General features: G+C 49.0%; 8 protein-coding genes across 8 annotated transcripts; 4 read left to right on the top strand and 4 right to left on the bottom strand.

The window, feature by feature from the left end:
* Nucleotides 1-310: 310 nt before the first annotated feature.
* On the top strand, nucleotides 311-1,071 carry FSST1_011147 (SNAP receptor SEC22; the record flags this gene model as incomplete). Its single annotated transcript, XM_083234250.1, has 3 exons — nucleotides 311-344; nucleotides 397-431; nucleotides 493-1,071. 3 exons carry the CDS (start codon nucleotides 311-313, stop codon nucleotides 1,069-1,071), a joined length of 648 nt encoding a protein of 215 aa, XP_083080843.1.
* Nucleotides 1,072-1,459: 388 nt separating this feature from the next.
* On the bottom strand, nucleotides 1,460-2,544 carry FSST1_011148 (uncharacterized protein; the record flags this gene model as incomplete). Its single annotated transcript, XM_083234251.1, has 2 exons — nucleotides 1,460-2,244; nucleotides 2,325-2,544. 2 exons carry the CDS (start codon nucleotides 2,542-2,544, stop codon nucleotides 1,460-1,462), a joined length of 1,005 nt encoding a protein of 334 aa, XP_083080844.1.
* A 1,214-nt stretch (nucleotides 2,545-3,758) lies between these two features.
* Nucleotides 3,759-5,854, bottom strand: FSST1_011149 (CLPTM1L-like protein; the record flags this gene model as incomplete). The annotated part of the gene is made up of 3 exons (XM_083234252.1): nucleotides 3,759-4,888; nucleotides 4,935-5,712; nucleotides 5,783-5,854. 3 exons carry the CDS (start codon nucleotides 5,852-5,854, stop codon nucleotides 3,759-3,761), a joined length of 1,980 nt encoding a protein of 659 aa, XP_083080845.1.
* A 1,169-nt stretch (nucleotides 5,855-7,023) lies between these two features.
* FSST1_011150 (LOG family protein) lies at nucleotides 7,024-7,863 on the top strand (the record flags this gene model as incomplete). Its single annotated transcript, XM_083234253.1, has 2 exons — nucleotides 7,024-7,201; nucleotides 7,322-7,863. The coding sequence occupies 2 exons, from the start codon at nucleotides 7,024-7,026 to the stop codon at nucleotides 7,861-7,863; spliced, it is 720 nt and encodes a 239-aa protein (XP_083080846.1).
* Nucleotides 7,864-8,291: 428 nt separating this feature from the next.
* On the bottom strand, nucleotides 8,292-9,209 carry FSST1_011151 (proteasome core particle subunit alpha 6; the record flags this gene model as incomplete). Its single annotated transcript, XM_083234254.1, has 3 exons — nucleotides 8,292-8,933; nucleotides 9,011-9,122; nucleotides 9,172-9,209. 3 exons carry the CDS (start codon nucleotides 9,207-9,209, stop codon nucleotides 8,292-8,294), a joined length of 792 nt encoding a protein of 263 aa, XP_083080847.1.
* Nucleotides 9,210-10,469: 1,260 nt separating this feature from the next.
* On the top strand, nucleotides 10,470-11,797 carry FSST1_011152 (O-phospho-L-serine:2-oxoglutarate transaminase; the record flags this gene model as incomplete). The annotated part of the gene is made up of 2 exons (XM_083234255.1): nucleotides 10,470-11,380; nucleotides 11,431-11,797. The coding sequence occupies 2 exons, from the start codon at nucleotides 10,470-10,472 to the stop codon at nucleotides 11,795-11,797; spliced, it is 1,278 nt and encodes a 425-aa protein (XP_083080848.1).
* Nucleotides 11,798-12,194: 397 nt separating this feature from the next.
* Nucleotides 12,195-14,039, top strand: FSST1_011153 (GTP-binding protein TrmE N-terminus-domain-containing protein; the record flags this gene model as incomplete). The annotated part of the gene is made up of 3 exons (XM_083234257.1): nucleotides 12,195-12,476; nucleotides 12,524-13,962; nucleotides 14,021-14,039. 3 exons carry the CDS (start codon nucleotides 12,195-12,197, stop codon nucleotides 14,037-14,039), a joined length of 1,740 nt encoding a protein of 579 aa, XP_083080849.1.
* A 497-nt stretch (nucleotides 14,040-14,536) lies between these two features.
* On the bottom strand, nucleotides 14,537-14,776 carry FSST1_011154 (uncharacterized protein; the record flags this gene model as incomplete). The annotated part of the gene is made up of 1 exon (XM_083234258.1): nucleotides 14,537-14,776. One exon carries the CDS (start codon nucleotides 14,774-14,776, stop codon nucleotides 14,537-14,539), a length of 240 nt encoding a protein of 79 aa, XP_083080850.1.
* Between the last annotated feature and the right edge of the window lie 1,522 nt (nucleotides 14,777-16,298).

Here is a 16,298-nt window from a genome sequence, read left to right on the forward strand (position 1 = left end):
ATGTGCCCAGATCCACTGTGATCTTCAACCGTGGTTACGTGCAGAACATAACGAACCCGAGTAAAGTTAAAACCAACAAGCCATATTCACGACTGAATTGGTCTTTAGTACTCTTAAAACCAGGCTCCCATTTAAATTTGTACTTCCCTAGGCGTGGCTCAGTTTCGTGCCGCTTCGACGTCATCCCTCTAATCGCCTGCCTTCTTGACACGTAGTGGTAGCGGAAGGTCTTCAAGACAGCCAAACGAACCACATCTACAACCAGCGCAACACTCTTCTATTCTTCTGCCCTTTACAACAAAGCGCAAAAATGATCAGCTCCACGCAAATATCAAGGCTTGATGGTAAATATCCTCTCCCTATGCAGCGCAAGCTTATATACTGACATTCTACAAGGCCTTATGCTCTGCGCCTCGGTCGACGATGAACAGGTACACCCTCCTATTCTACAAGCTCGACCAAAGCTCCATACTCACAGCTACTTTTCTACAGACCGAATCTACCCTCACAGAGACCAAGCAGAATGTGCGCCAAGTCCTCCGCAAACTCACCCGCAACTCCGAGTCCCAAGCCTCCATTGAGACGCCCAACCACACGCTGCACTATCTCATCGAATCGGACATAGTCTTCCTCGCCATCTGTGCTCCTTCGTACCCTCGCAAGCTCGCCTTCACCTACCTCGCCGATCTGGCCCGCGAGTTCACCACCAACTACCCAGCCTCCCAAGTGCACAACCCTGCCCTGCGACCGTACGCCTTTATGGAGTTCGACACCTTTATCTCCAAGACAAAAACCACATACGCCGACTCGCGTGCCACGGCTAACCTCGACAAGCTCAACGACGAGCTGCGCGATGTTACAAAGGTCATGACCAAGAACATTGAGGATTTGCTGTATCGTGGAGATAACCTGGAGCGCATGGGCGAGATTAGCTCGAGGCTGCGAGATGACAGTAAGAAGTACCGTCGGGCTGCCGTGCGTATCAACTGGGAGCTTCTTCTTAAGCAATACGGTCCCTTTGGCGCTCTTGGGTTCATCATCATCTTCTTCCTGTATTGGCGATTCTTTTAAGAAATGCAAGCGAGCTAGTTCTGTTTATACAAGCCTAATATCTGTATCTGCCTACATGGTATAAAACCATCTTCATTTACTTGATTAAGGCTCTGGTAATCGTTCCAAGCGTATGTTGAACGAGTTTCAGCATGTTCCATATAAAGGGAGGGCCAGGGTACTTAATGCTATGTGATGAATTGTGACAAGTCAACTCGTCTAAATATCCATTTGCCCTTTGGCGAATCTTTTATGAATCATAACCTCAATCGCTCCATACTATGCTGTCCTACGTAGGCCTGTATGTTACTCCAAACTCCAAATGCCGTCTGTTCTACCCAAACCACCCATGAAACCAAATAACACCAATTTTCGGTTGCCAATTCTGGTACCGTCTGTCCAATCCTCACTACATGACTATGCAGTTATCTGTAGCCGCCTGTGCTTGCGATGTTGGCGCTGTCACCGTATGCTGCCACTCGAGATGCTCCCGGTACGCATCCATATCTTCATATCCCAGATCCGGCCGGTACGCATCCTCGTCATCGTACTGCTCCTGAGGCACCGTTGATTCTGTTTCGCAATATGGGCACAGTAGGCCGGCTAACCAGTCGCGGTGCTGTGGCGCTATATGATTTGCGATGGCGACCGGCGCAAAGACAACCTGCTTTTCCTGATGCCCAGATTGACTGAAACCTGTCGCCTGCCAATGTGGGTTATCGGGGGTTGGCGATAATGTGAGAATCGGAGACGCCGCAGCTTCTTGAAACGTTCGTATAGAAGGCATGTTTTCAATATCCTCCCATACTATGTGACCGTCACAGTAGTCGCACACAAAGGCAATATCTCGATCGCCGAATCGCCTAAACGACCCAATGGCGTTGCAGAGGCGCAATTCCTCCCGGTATCTCCGTGAATACTCGAGCTCGTCCGGTACGGTTTTATCCATTGCCCACTTGCGTTGTTGTCGATAAATAAGGAATGCGCCCAAACATCTCGAAGACGATTCCTTTTCTGAGGTGTGTATTCGTCTTGCCGCTCGACATTGCGTTCTGTGTAGCTTTCGTTGTAAAGTATGTGTCTCGCGTACCCATACTGGGTTGATTGGACCACCAGAACGGCTCCAATCCTTTATCTGTTCTATGTGAGAAGTGAATTGAGTTTTTAACGTTCTCAACTCTTCAAGAGATTCATCTAAACAGGAAGTTAGCACAAATCTTCCTTCCAAATGCCGCTCTCGTTGGGCGACTCGTAGAGTTTTGCTTTTGACATACGCTTCCTGTCGGTCTCGTAGTATATCTGTCCATTGACCAAGGGTGCCAGCTCCTGGAAATCCTTCTTGGCCTCGTCCAGTGCGGAAGCGAGAGCGTGAACTAGCTCGTGCTCGTCAGGTCCCCAATGACTCTTGTCAGCCAAACTGAGGATGCGCAATCCTTGGGCGAGGAGGTTCGCAATGGCCGCAAGCAATGACCCGACTGTGTCGAGGCTGCTCATGGTTCGGTTTCGAGGATAGTGTTGCGATTTCCCTCGAGGGTTGGCCGACAGAGAGATCGCGGGGTTGCACCGAGGGCGGATAACGTAAGCTCGTAGAGTCGTAGTCAGGTATAGTTCGTGTCTGTAGAGGAGAGGTGAGAGTCAAGTAAAAGACCTCGATCACCGTCGTCGTCGCGGGGCGAGGGACAGAAGCGATTGGGGGCGGCGCATGAGGTTTCGTCGACTCGAACCGGTCTCCCCGGCTCGAGAGAATTGATCTGATGAAGAAGACGCCGTAGGTAGGTAACAAGGGACCCAAGCTGAAGCAGGGCAAGGTAGGGCGGAATAAGCTGAGGACTGGGCTGTGCTGTCCTATTTATTTACTCGAACTTTTGTTGATGTACATCAAGCAACCGAAGGCATGAGGCTGAGCAAATGGTAGGTACGTAATATGATGTATGTAGCAATTGGTTTCAGGGTCCTTTCCCGTATTGTCAAGGTGTTTCTCGTCAAGATGAGGCTGTGCAGCCAAAGAATTACCGGGGCCGATTGTTCAGACCGTCAGTTGAAGAGTCCAGGGAGGCTTCGACAGCAAGGACAAGGACTAGAGAGGGAAGAGAAAGACTGCAGGGGATTTGGAATTTGTGTTTCACATGTAGATACGACGCAAAAGGTGGCCACTTTCTCCAGGTATGAAACGGCCACTTTGATACACACTTTGAATCAAATAGAAGCTGAGCTGAGGCTTGAGCTCCGCAGCCAGACGGAATGACGGAATACCGTTTACAGTTGAGAAACGGCACTAAGGACCCTGCAATTCGTCCGCTATGACGCCGCTGCTCAGTGGGCCGGGAATTAGCGGGTCCCTGCTGCTATACGGATAGTGGACGGGCACACCTGGAACCTAATACCTCACTACTATTCGTAAACTCGTAAAGACAGGTCAAATTAAACGTTCATAGGGCTAGGAAATCAAATCTAACATTATTACCAAACCTGAGGTTTGTGCCTCTTTTGTTTGCATAAACAACTAGATGGGGTTTCCAGTCATAATCTCTGTTCTCCAAACGACATAAAAAAAAAAGTCTTGTTTGCATCTAGACTAATAATGCCCAATTAAAGTACAGCTAGCTATAAGGAGAAACCCCTTTCGAAACCAAACCTGGGTGTCCAGTTGTCCACTGACCACGAGATCCAGGAGACAATCCCCTTCGCTTTTTGCTGCTATCTTAGATTCACTTCCGCTTCTTGGCATTGCCGGTATCCGAGCCAGTAGTCTTGGCTTCGGTCTTGACATCCTCAACCAGTTTGTCCTTGGCCTCATCCTTTGCTTTCTTGTCGTCGATAGCCTCATCTTCACCACCCTGGCCGAACTCGTTGACACGGGTGTAGTCAATGCGGTAGGCCCACCGCTGGTACAGATACACGAAGAAAATCACATCGTCGCGAAGAGTTGCCAGGCGATGTAGGAAGGGCATCTTGATGGTAAAGGCGAACAAATCATCAATAAAGGTGTTGAGAAACTTGTACATCATGGCCTTGGCGGGCATGTGAGCAACACTCTTCAGGCGATAGTTGATGTACAGCGAAGGAACCATCATGAGGAATCCGTAGGCGTAGACAGATCCTACAAGGGTTGTGATGATGTAAGAGTACCACGACTTGTGGGAATCGTAGTAGAGCGAGTAGATGCCATATGCAATCAGGAGAGGAACTCCAGCAATGTACATGTACTTGAAGGCAATCTCATCGTATTCCTTGGTCTTCTCCTCGGTCTCCGTCAATTTCTGCTTGTCCTCGAACGCGATAGTGTAGGGGAGAAGTGATCCAGGTGCGCCAGGACGGACGCGAACGTTAACGATGGTGGTGATCTTCCAGAACTCAATAACTATGCCTACCACCTGGGATCCTAGGATCATCCAGCTGGTGTTCTGCGAGTTGTCAAGGAGATACAAAAAGATGACAGCTTGCATAAAGACATTGGCCAAGATGGAGCGGACCGAGATACCAACATTGTCCTTCTTCTTACGATAGTGGGCAATGTCGGATCCAAAAGCGAGCGTCTCGAGAATCATGTGCAGAATGCTGACCACAATGGTGACACCGAGCAAGATGGGGTTAGAGTCAAGAAAAACTTCCTTGATCATCTCTATTTCTGTGCCGTCACCACCGCCAGGGAGCGAACTACCAAACGCAGCTTGTTTAGCAGCCTCCTTGGAATTGTACTCAAGGGTAGCCATGATTTGGAACTGCCAGCTAGCCAGGTTGTTGAGATCAATGCGGAGAGGAAGCTCCTTGACGGTATCGTTAAGAAGGGTCATCTGGTTTGTCAATTGCCAGAAATTGTTGACAAAGAGAACAGGATCTATGCGAGTCAGTTGTGTGCGTTTCTTGCGGCTGCGGTTACCTACAGTACCAGGCGTGTTGGCCTGAACCATCTCGGGCGCCAGTAGCCTCAAGTCGTACATATTGTCGCATTTGACCAGATATCGTGGCAAAGTCCTTGACACCCATATCAGGAATGAAAGAGAAGCTGGCGTTGGGGTGGTAGTAGTTGGCAATGATAGGTCCGGCTGGCTCCTCTTCCTCGGGTTCCTCCTCTTGTTTGGACGTATCCTCCAGCAGGTTTCGGGTCTTGGCAACCTTTTTCTTGGGAAGATACTGAGTCAATGGCCAAGTAAAGTAGTACGCCTTGGAAGTATCATATCCGGGCTCCTTGGGGTCGAGGTTGCTTCCAGGGAGACCGACGTAGAAGTGTCCCCAAAGAGTGCCGTTGTGCTGAACAGCGGGCGGGACAGTAAACTTGGTCTCGATCGTTCGCTTGTCAGACTTGTTGCTAAGGTGGAATTCCTTTTCCTGGAGCACGAGATATTCCTCGGGGACGGACGAGATGGGAACTGGGTTGAAGGACTGCGAGAGGGTGACGGTGATATCGACGTGGCTGTCTTGAGGCCAGATAGGCGCGATGTTCTTGGGGATGCTTCGATATATCGCGGTCACGTCGATCTCCTTTGGTCGAAGTTCGAAAGGGGGGATGCCCTCGACGTTACCAGGAACTTTAATAGCCTCGCCAGTCTCGGGGTTGGTGATGGTTACTCCCTTCTGGTCCTTCTTCAAGGCAAAGTTCATAGCCGCATTGAGACCAAAGTAGATGGCACCACCAAGAAGGAGCTTGTTGAAGCTGAAGCCCTGTATGCAGAACCGGGTCAGTAAATCGCTTGGAATCAGGATGTTTGTGCTATGGTTCGCGATCACTTACACTTCTGCCTCCGCCTCCGCCTCCCTCTCGCTGCTCGCCTTGGCCACGAGGCAAGACCTGTGCTTCAGCCATGGTGTCTGTTTCTAGCTCTGTAGAGAAACGGAGAGTAACAGACGTAGTGCAATGGGTTTAGAAAAGCCCTGCGAAACACTACCTTGGTACTGAAGTCAAGGTTGTTAGATGTTGCACCTAATGCGAGATGTGTTTGGTTGGTCCAAGTTCAGATTGATTGCTTGGGAAGATCCCCGGTCGGATAAATCCCCTCGCCAGTTGACATTGACGTCCATGCCCGCTGCGAGCACCCACGAATAGCGGTTGGCCACCAGAACACGTACCCCTGTGCCCTCCACTCTGACCGTTAGGTTGGTTATCTACTATCGGCTCGGAGATTGACCACGTTTTGATGGCCTACATCCACTAAAAGTGAGTTAAGATCATAATGGATGGCTTGGAAGATCAGCCCCAACCCCATGCCTACCAACCTGCCAGAGGATTGATTACTGGCATAAATGCCCGCCATTCGACGCCTCGATGATGCTCGAAACGAGACATTGTTCCATTCACAATGCGAGATCATGCCAAACCTTAGTAGGGATCGCCCTAGACTAGTAACCGAGGAACACGCCTCATGTGTCCAGCTGACCTCGATGAACCATCCATATGCTATTGTCCAGTAACGTAACTCGTGGCAATCGCCGCTGCTTGTTTGTATGTAGTGGCACGACTTACATGAAATGCCCCCATGCATGAAGCACGGCCGCAAGCCGTTTACCTACTCGAAGACGTGGCTCCCTTCATGGATGATCAGGTGTGAACAAGCCAATAGGCGGCCTGGGCATTCATAACGCAGGCTTGTATTGGGCTGTCCATGTTTGTCAACTAACCGCTAGGCTATTCCGACAGTTCCTCTATATAAACCCTCTGCTTTGTGACTCTTTTTGTCAACTTGTCTCTTGAGTCAGCTCCGAAATTGATGCTTAAACCTTTGACTCATCTGGAACATTCGTCAACAAGTTTCTTGCCCCATTGCCACATTAAGTAGGTACCTACTTAGTGCTCACTTACCGAGACAAGACCGCCTCCGCCAGAACTGTCACTCTCATATCAAGTCAAACCCTCCCTATTTTAAACAAATATATCCTAAACTTCATCTTGGTATCTTTTGAAGAACAACATCCTTGGTTGAGGATAGCACTTGAACAGCCTTTATTATCAGCAAAAATCCAGCAAACCAGTACATCATGACTGCCGATAGCACAATCCCGTCGCAGGCCGCCGTTGCCTCGCAAAACACATCAAACGGACAATCTCGAACAAAGATTTGCGTCTACTGTGGTTCTGCTCCCGGCGCGAGTCCTGCTCATATTGAAGCTGCTCGCGCACTTGGAAAGGCCATGGCTGAGAACAACATTGACTTAGGTGAGTCACTTGCATTCCCCAAGGCGGACCGCCGAGAACCCGAACATTATCGCGGGCCGCCAACCGCCGCCTCCCGGATATGCCCCCAGAATGACTCAAAATACTAACAAGTGACGATAGTTTACGGAGGTGGAACTGTTGGACTTATGGGCGAGGTGGCGAAGAGCCTTTGTGCCATCAATGGTCCTGACTCTGTTCATGGCATCATCCCTGAGGCCTTGGTCAAGTATGAACGAGACGGCACCTATGGAACTGTCAACGAGCACAACCACATTGTGCCTGAGGAGTCTGTCTACGGTCGCACAACGGTCGTCAAGGACATGCACACTCGAAAGAAGCTCATGGCCGAGGAGGTCTTCGCTGGTGGTCCCGGAAGTGGCTTCATCGGATTGAGCGGTGGATTTGGTACTATGGAGGAGATCTTCGAGACAACTACTTGGAACCAGCTTGGAATCCACAACCGTGGCATTGTTCTACTTAACATTGAGGGCTACTGGGACGGTATCGTCCAGTGGATGGATCGTGCTGCCGAACAGGGCTTTGTGAAGCCCGCCAACAAGAACATCTTGGTCAATGCCGATACCCCTGAAGGCGCAATCAAGGCTCTCCGCGACTACAAGGTTTCGGATGCCATCTATCAACTCCAATGGGGTAGCCAGTAAACTATCTAAGACGCTGGGTTCGGTCCCGGTTTAGAATTGCATTTTGGAGATGGTTTGGTGTTTTTATGGTGCTATACGGATGGTAATTCAACCTGCATTTCTAGGATAGGATAGACTGGTGCTCATGAATAGACGACACGATGACCCCGATAGACAAGCCAGATAAACCGGTATATCGAAGTTATGTGACAGAAAAAAACTAAGGAATCTTGGTCCCCAATATACGTAGGTAGCCATAAGATGTCAATGTACCACTTTACATAGCTTAAGCTTCTTGGTATAAAGTCTGTCGGTTGTTATCCAACTCGCCTGCCACGACGCTTGCTTTGATCTCGAATGATTAAGATTCATGAAAAGCTGCTTCTGCAGCGCATAATACTACATGATCTATACCGACGCCGTATGTCGCACCATAATTTGTGCCAAGTTTAGTTGTCAACATCCATACCCTCTCCCTCGCCTTCTTCCGCACCACCTTGGCTCTCGCCAACACTCTCAATCCAGGGCTGCACTGAGTGTCCATCGTACAGTTTGAATGGCTCGACCTTCTTCCTGCCATCCACTATGTTGATGCCCACCACGCCGACGGATGTGTTCTCTACTGAAAGCTCCTTGTCCTGGACCAGACTTTCTTTCAAGGCCTTGAGACCATGCTGAATCAGCTCTTCTTTCGAGCAATCGGCAAAGGATTCAATGTTGCGCTCAAGGTACGTTCGGGCCATTTGGCTTCGTGCGCCAATGGCAAAAGCAAGCATCTCCTCTGTCATGCCTGAGGGCTGGAACTCGAACAGGTGAGGACCACGCTCATCAACACCGGCAACCAGGAGACCAACGCCGTATGGTCGCTTGCCGTACATCTGGGTGTTCATCTGGGCCTTCTCGCCAATCATGTCGACGAGGGATCGGAGGGGGATGGCACGGCCATAGGTGAGTCGGTGGCCTAGGCACTGCTGCTTCATGAAGTTGGAAAGGACACGGGCATCGGAGGTAAGGCCAGCGATTGCGATACCGGCATGTTCGTCGACGGTGAAGAGTTTCTTCTGGTATGATGAGAGTTCCTCGGCGTTTCGCTGTTGAGATAGAGTCAGAGACCATTCACTCTGGACCTTATGCATTGGGCAAGAGCGGGAGGGAGAACGGGCAATACCTTTACAGCGCACAGAACGGCGTGAGTCTTGCTAGCAATACCGACAACAACAGAGCCCTGCTTCACTGCCTCTGCAGCATACTCGATCTGGAATATCCGGCCCTGGGGCGAGCTGGGAATAGTTAGCTTGGTGGATGTGGTGAGGGAGCTTGGTGACGTACAAGGTGACGGAATCGTTATCGTAGTTGTTTCGAAACATGATGAATCTGAGCTACTCGAGTAATTTTGTTAAGGGCGTTATTCGGGGCGGGGTTGTGGTGGTGAGCTTTGCTGGGATTAATAGTCGAGGTTGGAGATAGTAAGGCAGGTAGAGTTGAGGTGTACCCGCGCAGCATGCGTGCCTACCTTAGCCAGGCAGCTCAAGCTTCGTAGCCTGGTCGTACCTTCCTGCTGCCACATACGTATTCTGCCGCGGAAACCCCGCCACACCGCCTGCTGAAATAGATAGCTTCCATGATGGCATCCTATCATGGAAAAATGATCTCACAAGGGCCAGCAAGAATAAGACACTGATTGAACATGGAACATTCATTTAGCCAGGAAGGAGAGAAATTGTGATCCAAAAAAAATTCCTGTATAACACTTTGATATCCCGCAATCGGTGCACTTTTTAGCCTATTTTGTTAACTATGTGTTCGTCTAGTATTTGCGTGAAAGAGTCAAGCATACCTGTTTCTTGCCTCGACACCATATCAACAAAGTACTTCATTCTTTAATCTGGCGAGAAAGACCCTTGCCGGAGTCTCTTAAACGAATTCCCAGAGCTTTTGTCATTTCTTATTATTGGATATTGTTTAGGCGAAGAATGGCGAGTAAACACTCGGCCGTTTGCTGCTATCAATTTGAACTATAAAATAAGCGGACGTATCCGTATAAAAAGCTACAATTAAAGTTGTTGAGAATTTGTGTTTAACGTTGAGCAATACATACAACCAACGTTTTCTTAAAACATGTGTGCATGTATAGAAGAAATCGGACAGTATATATACTACAGGGTATCTGTATCCTTTCTATAGGAACAAACATAAAACTCTCTTCAGTTTTCGTAGGTTGATGAGAGAAAGATCTGCACTATTAGGTTCACTAGTCGACATTTGATGCGGAGCTAGTATTGTAGTTGGTGATTGATAACTTGGGTATTTTGCTATAATATCGACGAATAAAATCTGCACTTAAAAGCCATCACGGTTCACGCTTGCTAAGCCATTGACGAATGCAGAATTGATTGCTGAAAACTTCTGACAGATAGTTATCAATTATCACTCATTTCCGCGTTATCTTCTTGTCATACCGAGATACAACTTCTAGAGTCATACGTTGAATATCGGATCCCTTCTTGCTGGGCATTTCTATTGGATGACTCACTACGACTTACATATTTGCGACTTTTAGACAACTCCAATTTTTTTACTCTTTAGCATATTCACACTCTTCACCTCGAACCGCATCCAACACCATCATGCCTTCCAGATCTGATATCACGTACTTCGGCGCTGGCCCAGCCCTGCTGCCCACAGACGTTCTCGAGACGTCCGCCCAGGCTCTCGTCAATTTCCAGGACACCGGATTGGGAATTGCTGAGCATTCTCATCGCTCAGAGTTGGCTACCAACATCATCAACGAGGCTAAGGCTGATCTCGCTTCTTACATTGACATTCCTGAGGACTACGAGGTTCTTTTCATGCAGGGCGGTGGTACTGGAGAGTTCTCCGCTACCATGTACAACCTTGTTGGCGCATGGGTGACCAAGAAGAAGGCTCAGATCGTCGCCAACCTCAAGGCTCCTGAGGATGACCCTCGTGTTGAGCAGGAACTCAGAAACGCTGTCGAGAAGGAGCTCAAGACTGACTACATTGTCACCGGCGGCTGGTCGCAAAAGGCTTCTGAGGAGGCTAAGCGACTGCTTGGCCCCGAGCATGTCAACATCGTTGCTGATGCCCGTCAAATCAATGACGGCAAGTATGGCAAGATCCCCGAGGAGGGCACCTGGAACCTCTCCAAGGATGCTGCTCTCGTCTACTACTGTGATAACGAGACTGTCGATGGTGTCGAATTCCCTGCTTTCCCCCAGTCTCTGGCCCCTGGCCCTGATGGCGAAGGTCCTATTGTTGTGGCCGATATGTCTTCCAACATTCTCTCAAGGAGAATCCCTGTGCAAAACTTCTCTGTCATCTTCTTCGGCGCACAGAAGAATCTTGGCTCTACCGGTATCACTGTTGTGATTATCAAGAAGAGCCTTCTCCCTCCCAAGACTCCTCAACCTTCTGCCTCGCTGCTCCGAAAGCTTGGCCTTCCTATCCCTCCTATCATCTTCTCTTACGAGACCATCGCCAAGAACAACAGTCTTTACAACACCCTCAGCATCTTCGAGTAAGTAATTTCCAAAGCAGGCTTGGCACAAAGTTGCTGACAAAAGATAGCGTCTACATCGCCGGCCAGGTCCTCAAGAAGTCTATCAAGACCTACAACAAGGTCGAGGGACAAGAGGCTGTGTCTGCCAAGAAGGCCGAGCTCATCTACAGTGCTCTTGAGGCTCATCCTGACATCTACAGAATTGTCCCTGACAAGTCTGCCCGTTCAAGGATGAACATCTGCTTCCGCGTTACCAAGAACGGTGATATCGACGCCACTGAAAAGGCCTTCCTTAAGGAAGCCACTGCTCAAGGCCTCACCGGTCTCAAAGGCCACCGCAGTGTTGGTGGTATCCGCGCCAGCAGCTACAACTCCATTACTCTTGAGGGAGCTGAGAAGCTCGCCAAGTTTATTGAGACATTTGCTACCTCTTAAGAGGAGCCAGCTGGGAAAAGTGTTAGATATATATGGTTTGATGAGTTTACGGATGAAATTCGTGTATGAAAAGAGGAATAAATAGTCAACCCAAATGGAGGTTGAATTCAACATACTCCATACGATCGAGGAAGAAAAATAATTAACATGACGTAGATTTTCATCAAAGACAGCGGCTAATGGACAGGCAGTGACTGTGCTGTTGCAATGAGCGAGACCTGCACTACATCATTAAATCCAGTGGACCCTAGCGCTGTAACTCGAGTCTTGAGCCTGTAAAAGTTTTAGCTCATTCTGCCCGGGCGCATTCAACCCATCAATTAATCACCATGCTGATACATTTCATCTTCGAACAATCCCAACAAAATACACGTGCTCTTCTCCAACCTGCTCGCCGATGCTGAGGCGTAACCTTTGTCCGAGGAGGCTCAATTGTGCTGCGAGTCCCTTTCGAGTCTCTTCCAGTTTTAGAATTCGAATCAGTCCTCAGCTTTCATCATCACAACCATGTTGTCCTATGGCTAGACCGAGATCATTCTCGCAACAGTCATGGGCTACTCATGACTCGGAAGCCATCTCCAGGCTTCCAATCGTGGATGACACAATATACGCCCTCTCAACAGCACAAGGCAAGGCCGGTATTGCAGTGATCCGCATCTCTGGCCCGTCTTGTCTTGAGGTAAGCATATTTGATATCATGCAAAGTATATACTGACCAAATACTAGATATACAAGGCATTGTGCCCATCTAAGCAATTGCCAAAATCAAGGTTTGCAACGGTGCGATCACTCTATGATCCATGCTCTGCCAAAAACCAGCCTCTCATTCTAGATTCGGAAGCCTTGATTCTCTACTTTCCTAATCCAAAGACTGTGACTGGCGACGATGTCCTGGAGTTGCACGTTCATGGAGGATCAGCCACAGTCAAGGCAGTACTGGCAGCCATTCCGAACTGTGCCACTGCGCATCGTATTCGATATGCAGAACCCGGTGAGTTTACGAAGCGTGCCTTCTTCAACAATCGACTAGATCTTGCTCAGATCGAATCGTTGAGCGACACCCTAGCAGCAGAGACAGAACAACAGCGTCGTGCAGCCGTACGTGGTAACTCTGGGTCTCTTGGTCGGCAATACGAGGCGTGGAGGGAACAGCTGTTGCTGGCTAGAGGAGAGATCGAGGCTTTGATTGACTTCTCCGAAGACCAACATTTCGATGAGTCCCAGGCAGAACTGCTACAGAATGTAACGGCGCAAGTTGCTAGAATGCTACACAGTATTGAGCTGCATGAACAAGGAAGCCAACGGAGCGAGCTTCTGAGGAACGGAATTCGTATCGCATTGCTGGGTCCACCTAATGTCGGTAAGAGCTCTCTCATGAACCTGATCGTCGGGCGCGAGGCTTCCATCGTGTCTGGCGAAGCAGGCACTACGCGAGATATAGTCGAGGCAAGCTTGGATATTCGTGGCTATTTATGTTCTTTTGCAGATACGGCAGGATTCCGATCCCAGATGTCGCAAATTACCAACGAGGCTGAGAGTGGCGCAATCGGGGCCGTGGAAGAAGAAGGAATACGACGAGCCAAACAACGAGCTTTGGAATCGGATCTAGTCATTGTCCTAGCTTCAGTGGAAAAGAGCCCGGAAGGATTCTTTTTGCAGTACGATGAGGAAACACTCGATCTTGCTGCAGGGGCGGAAGATTGTCTAGTCGTCGTCAACAAACAAGATGCAGTCGATAAAGTGCATTTTGAGAAGCTTGTTCAGGAATTTAGACAAAGTGCTCGACTTCGGGCCCCCAAGCTGGCGGCGGCGGAGCTCGTGTCGATCTCGTGTAAGGAGGCTCAGACAGGGTCATGGGAAAGCAAGGATCCGGGCGGTATTCAGGCCGTGATTACCAGGCTCGTTGCATCCTTTGAGAAAATGACATCCATGCCTGTAGATCTCCAGGATTTGTTGGGTGTGACGGAACGCCAGCGCCAACTCTTGATCAAGTGTCGGCAACATTTGGAAGATTTCATGGTGGAATCAACCCCCGTTGAGGGCATAGACGCCGACACGGTCCTCGCAGCCGAGTATTTGCGATATGCTGCGGATTGCCTTGCCCGGATCACAGGTCGGGGTGAGTTTGGGGACGTGGAGGATGTTTTGGGCGTTATCTTTGAAAAGTAAGTTATGACCGAGCGGATGCTGGGTGTTTGACAAGATGCTGACTTGAAGTATTAGATTTTGCGTTGGGAAGTAAGCGACTTATAACGAATACCACTAGAAGAGAAGGTTGCTAAAAGAGCTGAATGTCTATTTTCGTCAAGGAAAGGTCTATAAGTCAACGCTGGTCTACCAAAGTTGGGTTAATGTGCCCGAGTCGACCACCAGGGCCACATCTACTCAGAGAAAAGAAAGTAGAAGAGAGACAATTGAAATGAAAATGATGATAAAAGAAATAAGGAAAGATACAATGCCTGTCGCTCGCTTCTATGCCATGCCAATGCCAATGCTGATGCAAACCCAATCCCGCTATGCTTGTATGTCCTTCTTTTCCGAATCCAAACGTGTGATGCTGTTTCTATGCCCAAAACTATCCAAACGCTGATGCTGATGCTGATGCCGAAAAGAAGAAAAAAGAAAACTCCATAACAATGCTGAGGGGAGAAACAGGTGTATAAACAGAAAACGTCCCATCCATGCTTGCGTTACCGCTTTGTGTATGCTTTTGAGAAATTCCAGACGATTGACAGGACTTTACTCGTCATCGTCACTGGGACCATTGTAGCCAGAGCGGCCCTTGTTGCCCTGAGAGTTGTCGTCGTCGTCGGGGCCGTTGTAGCCAGAACGACCGGAGTCTCCCTCCTCAGGTTCATTGTAGCCAGATCGACCACGGCTGTTTGTAGGCTTGGAGTCAGAATCATCGCCATCCTTGTTGTAGCCACTGCGGCCGAAGGAGCGGGTGGAGGGAGCAAATGTGAGAGTGAAAGCAGCCATTGTAAATGTAGTGTATGAGTTGTTTGGGCTGAGAGTAAATTGAACAGAGTTGAAAGTTGTAGTTGAGTTGAGTTGAGTTGTGGTTGTGTGTAAGTGATTAGAGTTGAAGAATGTGGATGCTATTAGATGAGATGGATGGAAGATGTTGATGGTGATGATACTTTCATTTTCAAGTTGACCCGGGTGTCAGGACGCTTATATACAAATTACTTCAAGTACAGGAAGGAGTAGGATGAGAGATTTTGGTAGGCGATGACTGCCAGGAGACGACGGTGGAAGGCTGACGCCTATTCGGGTCCTGTCATGACGATGGTCAAGCACACCCTACGACAGGGATACAAAATAGAAACATTAGTACTAAGGTATACACGCTAGGGGAGGGTACAAGGCTACCTAGACAAGGTAGATTGTGTATTGCCATTATTCCGTGCATGGAAACTTCTTTGACACGGTTGTGGGAACAGTCATCATCTGGGAGATACTAGTAAAGTCAGGACAGAGGACAGAGTACGCCTGCGCCATGTCGGCGAGCTGACAAGGGCCGGCATCTGGACCGTGAGTGGTGGAGGGACAGCATCGTAGGGCTGAGGATGTTTTGGGGACCTTGCATTGCAGGGGTTTTCTGGGAGTCTTCTGTTTGACAAAGAATCTTCGCCGGGAGCGGAAGACCCGGGCCGTATCCAGTCAAGTGAGTCGAACAAGTTGCGGTGCGTATTACGGGGACAGATTGGCTTACGGGGGGCTTGGACAGGGAATAAGAATAAGCCACAGCCTCCTTGAAATAAACAAACACCCCTGGACCCATGTCGTTGTCATACATGCTTCGTAGTACTCCACGGCTCTGCCCATGGAGATATCATCTTGTATTTGCAGTATTGTCATGATGGTGATCTTTGACCCCCAAAAAGATATGTTTCAATACCACATTGTTAGTCAGGGACTGACGAGGATGATGACGGAGCTTAGATACGTAAATACGCGATAATACGTCGGGTAATTCGTATCTCGATCCTACTTCCATCCCATCCGAAGTTTTAACCACCCATCTATTGATTGTCAATGTAATTCGACATACAAAACGTCATAAAGGCTGACAAATGAGGCCGTGTGATATGATTCTAAGCAAACTCTGGCAATGTTCGGAGTCGGGGATGGAGATTACAAGAGAAGATGAAGATAATATGGGAGTTGCCAATAACGGAATCGACCCTGTTTGATGGATTACCCTTCTCAATGAATGCGTCTCGACATGTGCTCAATTGAGTGCGCGTCCTTAATGGTTCGTTCTGTCACATGGAGGAGGGTTCGACAAGTTTAAGGGTTGCCTAAAAGACAAGACATTTACATGAGGCACCATGATAGTCAAGTTAGTAAGAATAATGCATCACTTATTTTGTCATCATCTTTGTCATGCCCCCCAAAATGGCGGCTGCAACCATTAAAGCCATGACGCGACTTCCCCATTGGCATGCATCGGTCAAGCCCGTGGGTTCCGCCTGCCGAAGTGACAAACTGCCCCGGA

The sequence above is a fragment of the Fusarium sambucinum genome, chromosome III, assembly GCF_050947815.1.
Source record: "Fusarium sambucinum isolate potato_lamoka chromosome III, whole genome shotgun sequence".
Classification (NCBI taxonomy): domain Eukaryota; kingdom Fungi; phylum Ascomycota; class Sordariomycetes; order Hypocreales; family Nectriaceae; genus Fusarium; species Fusarium sambucinum.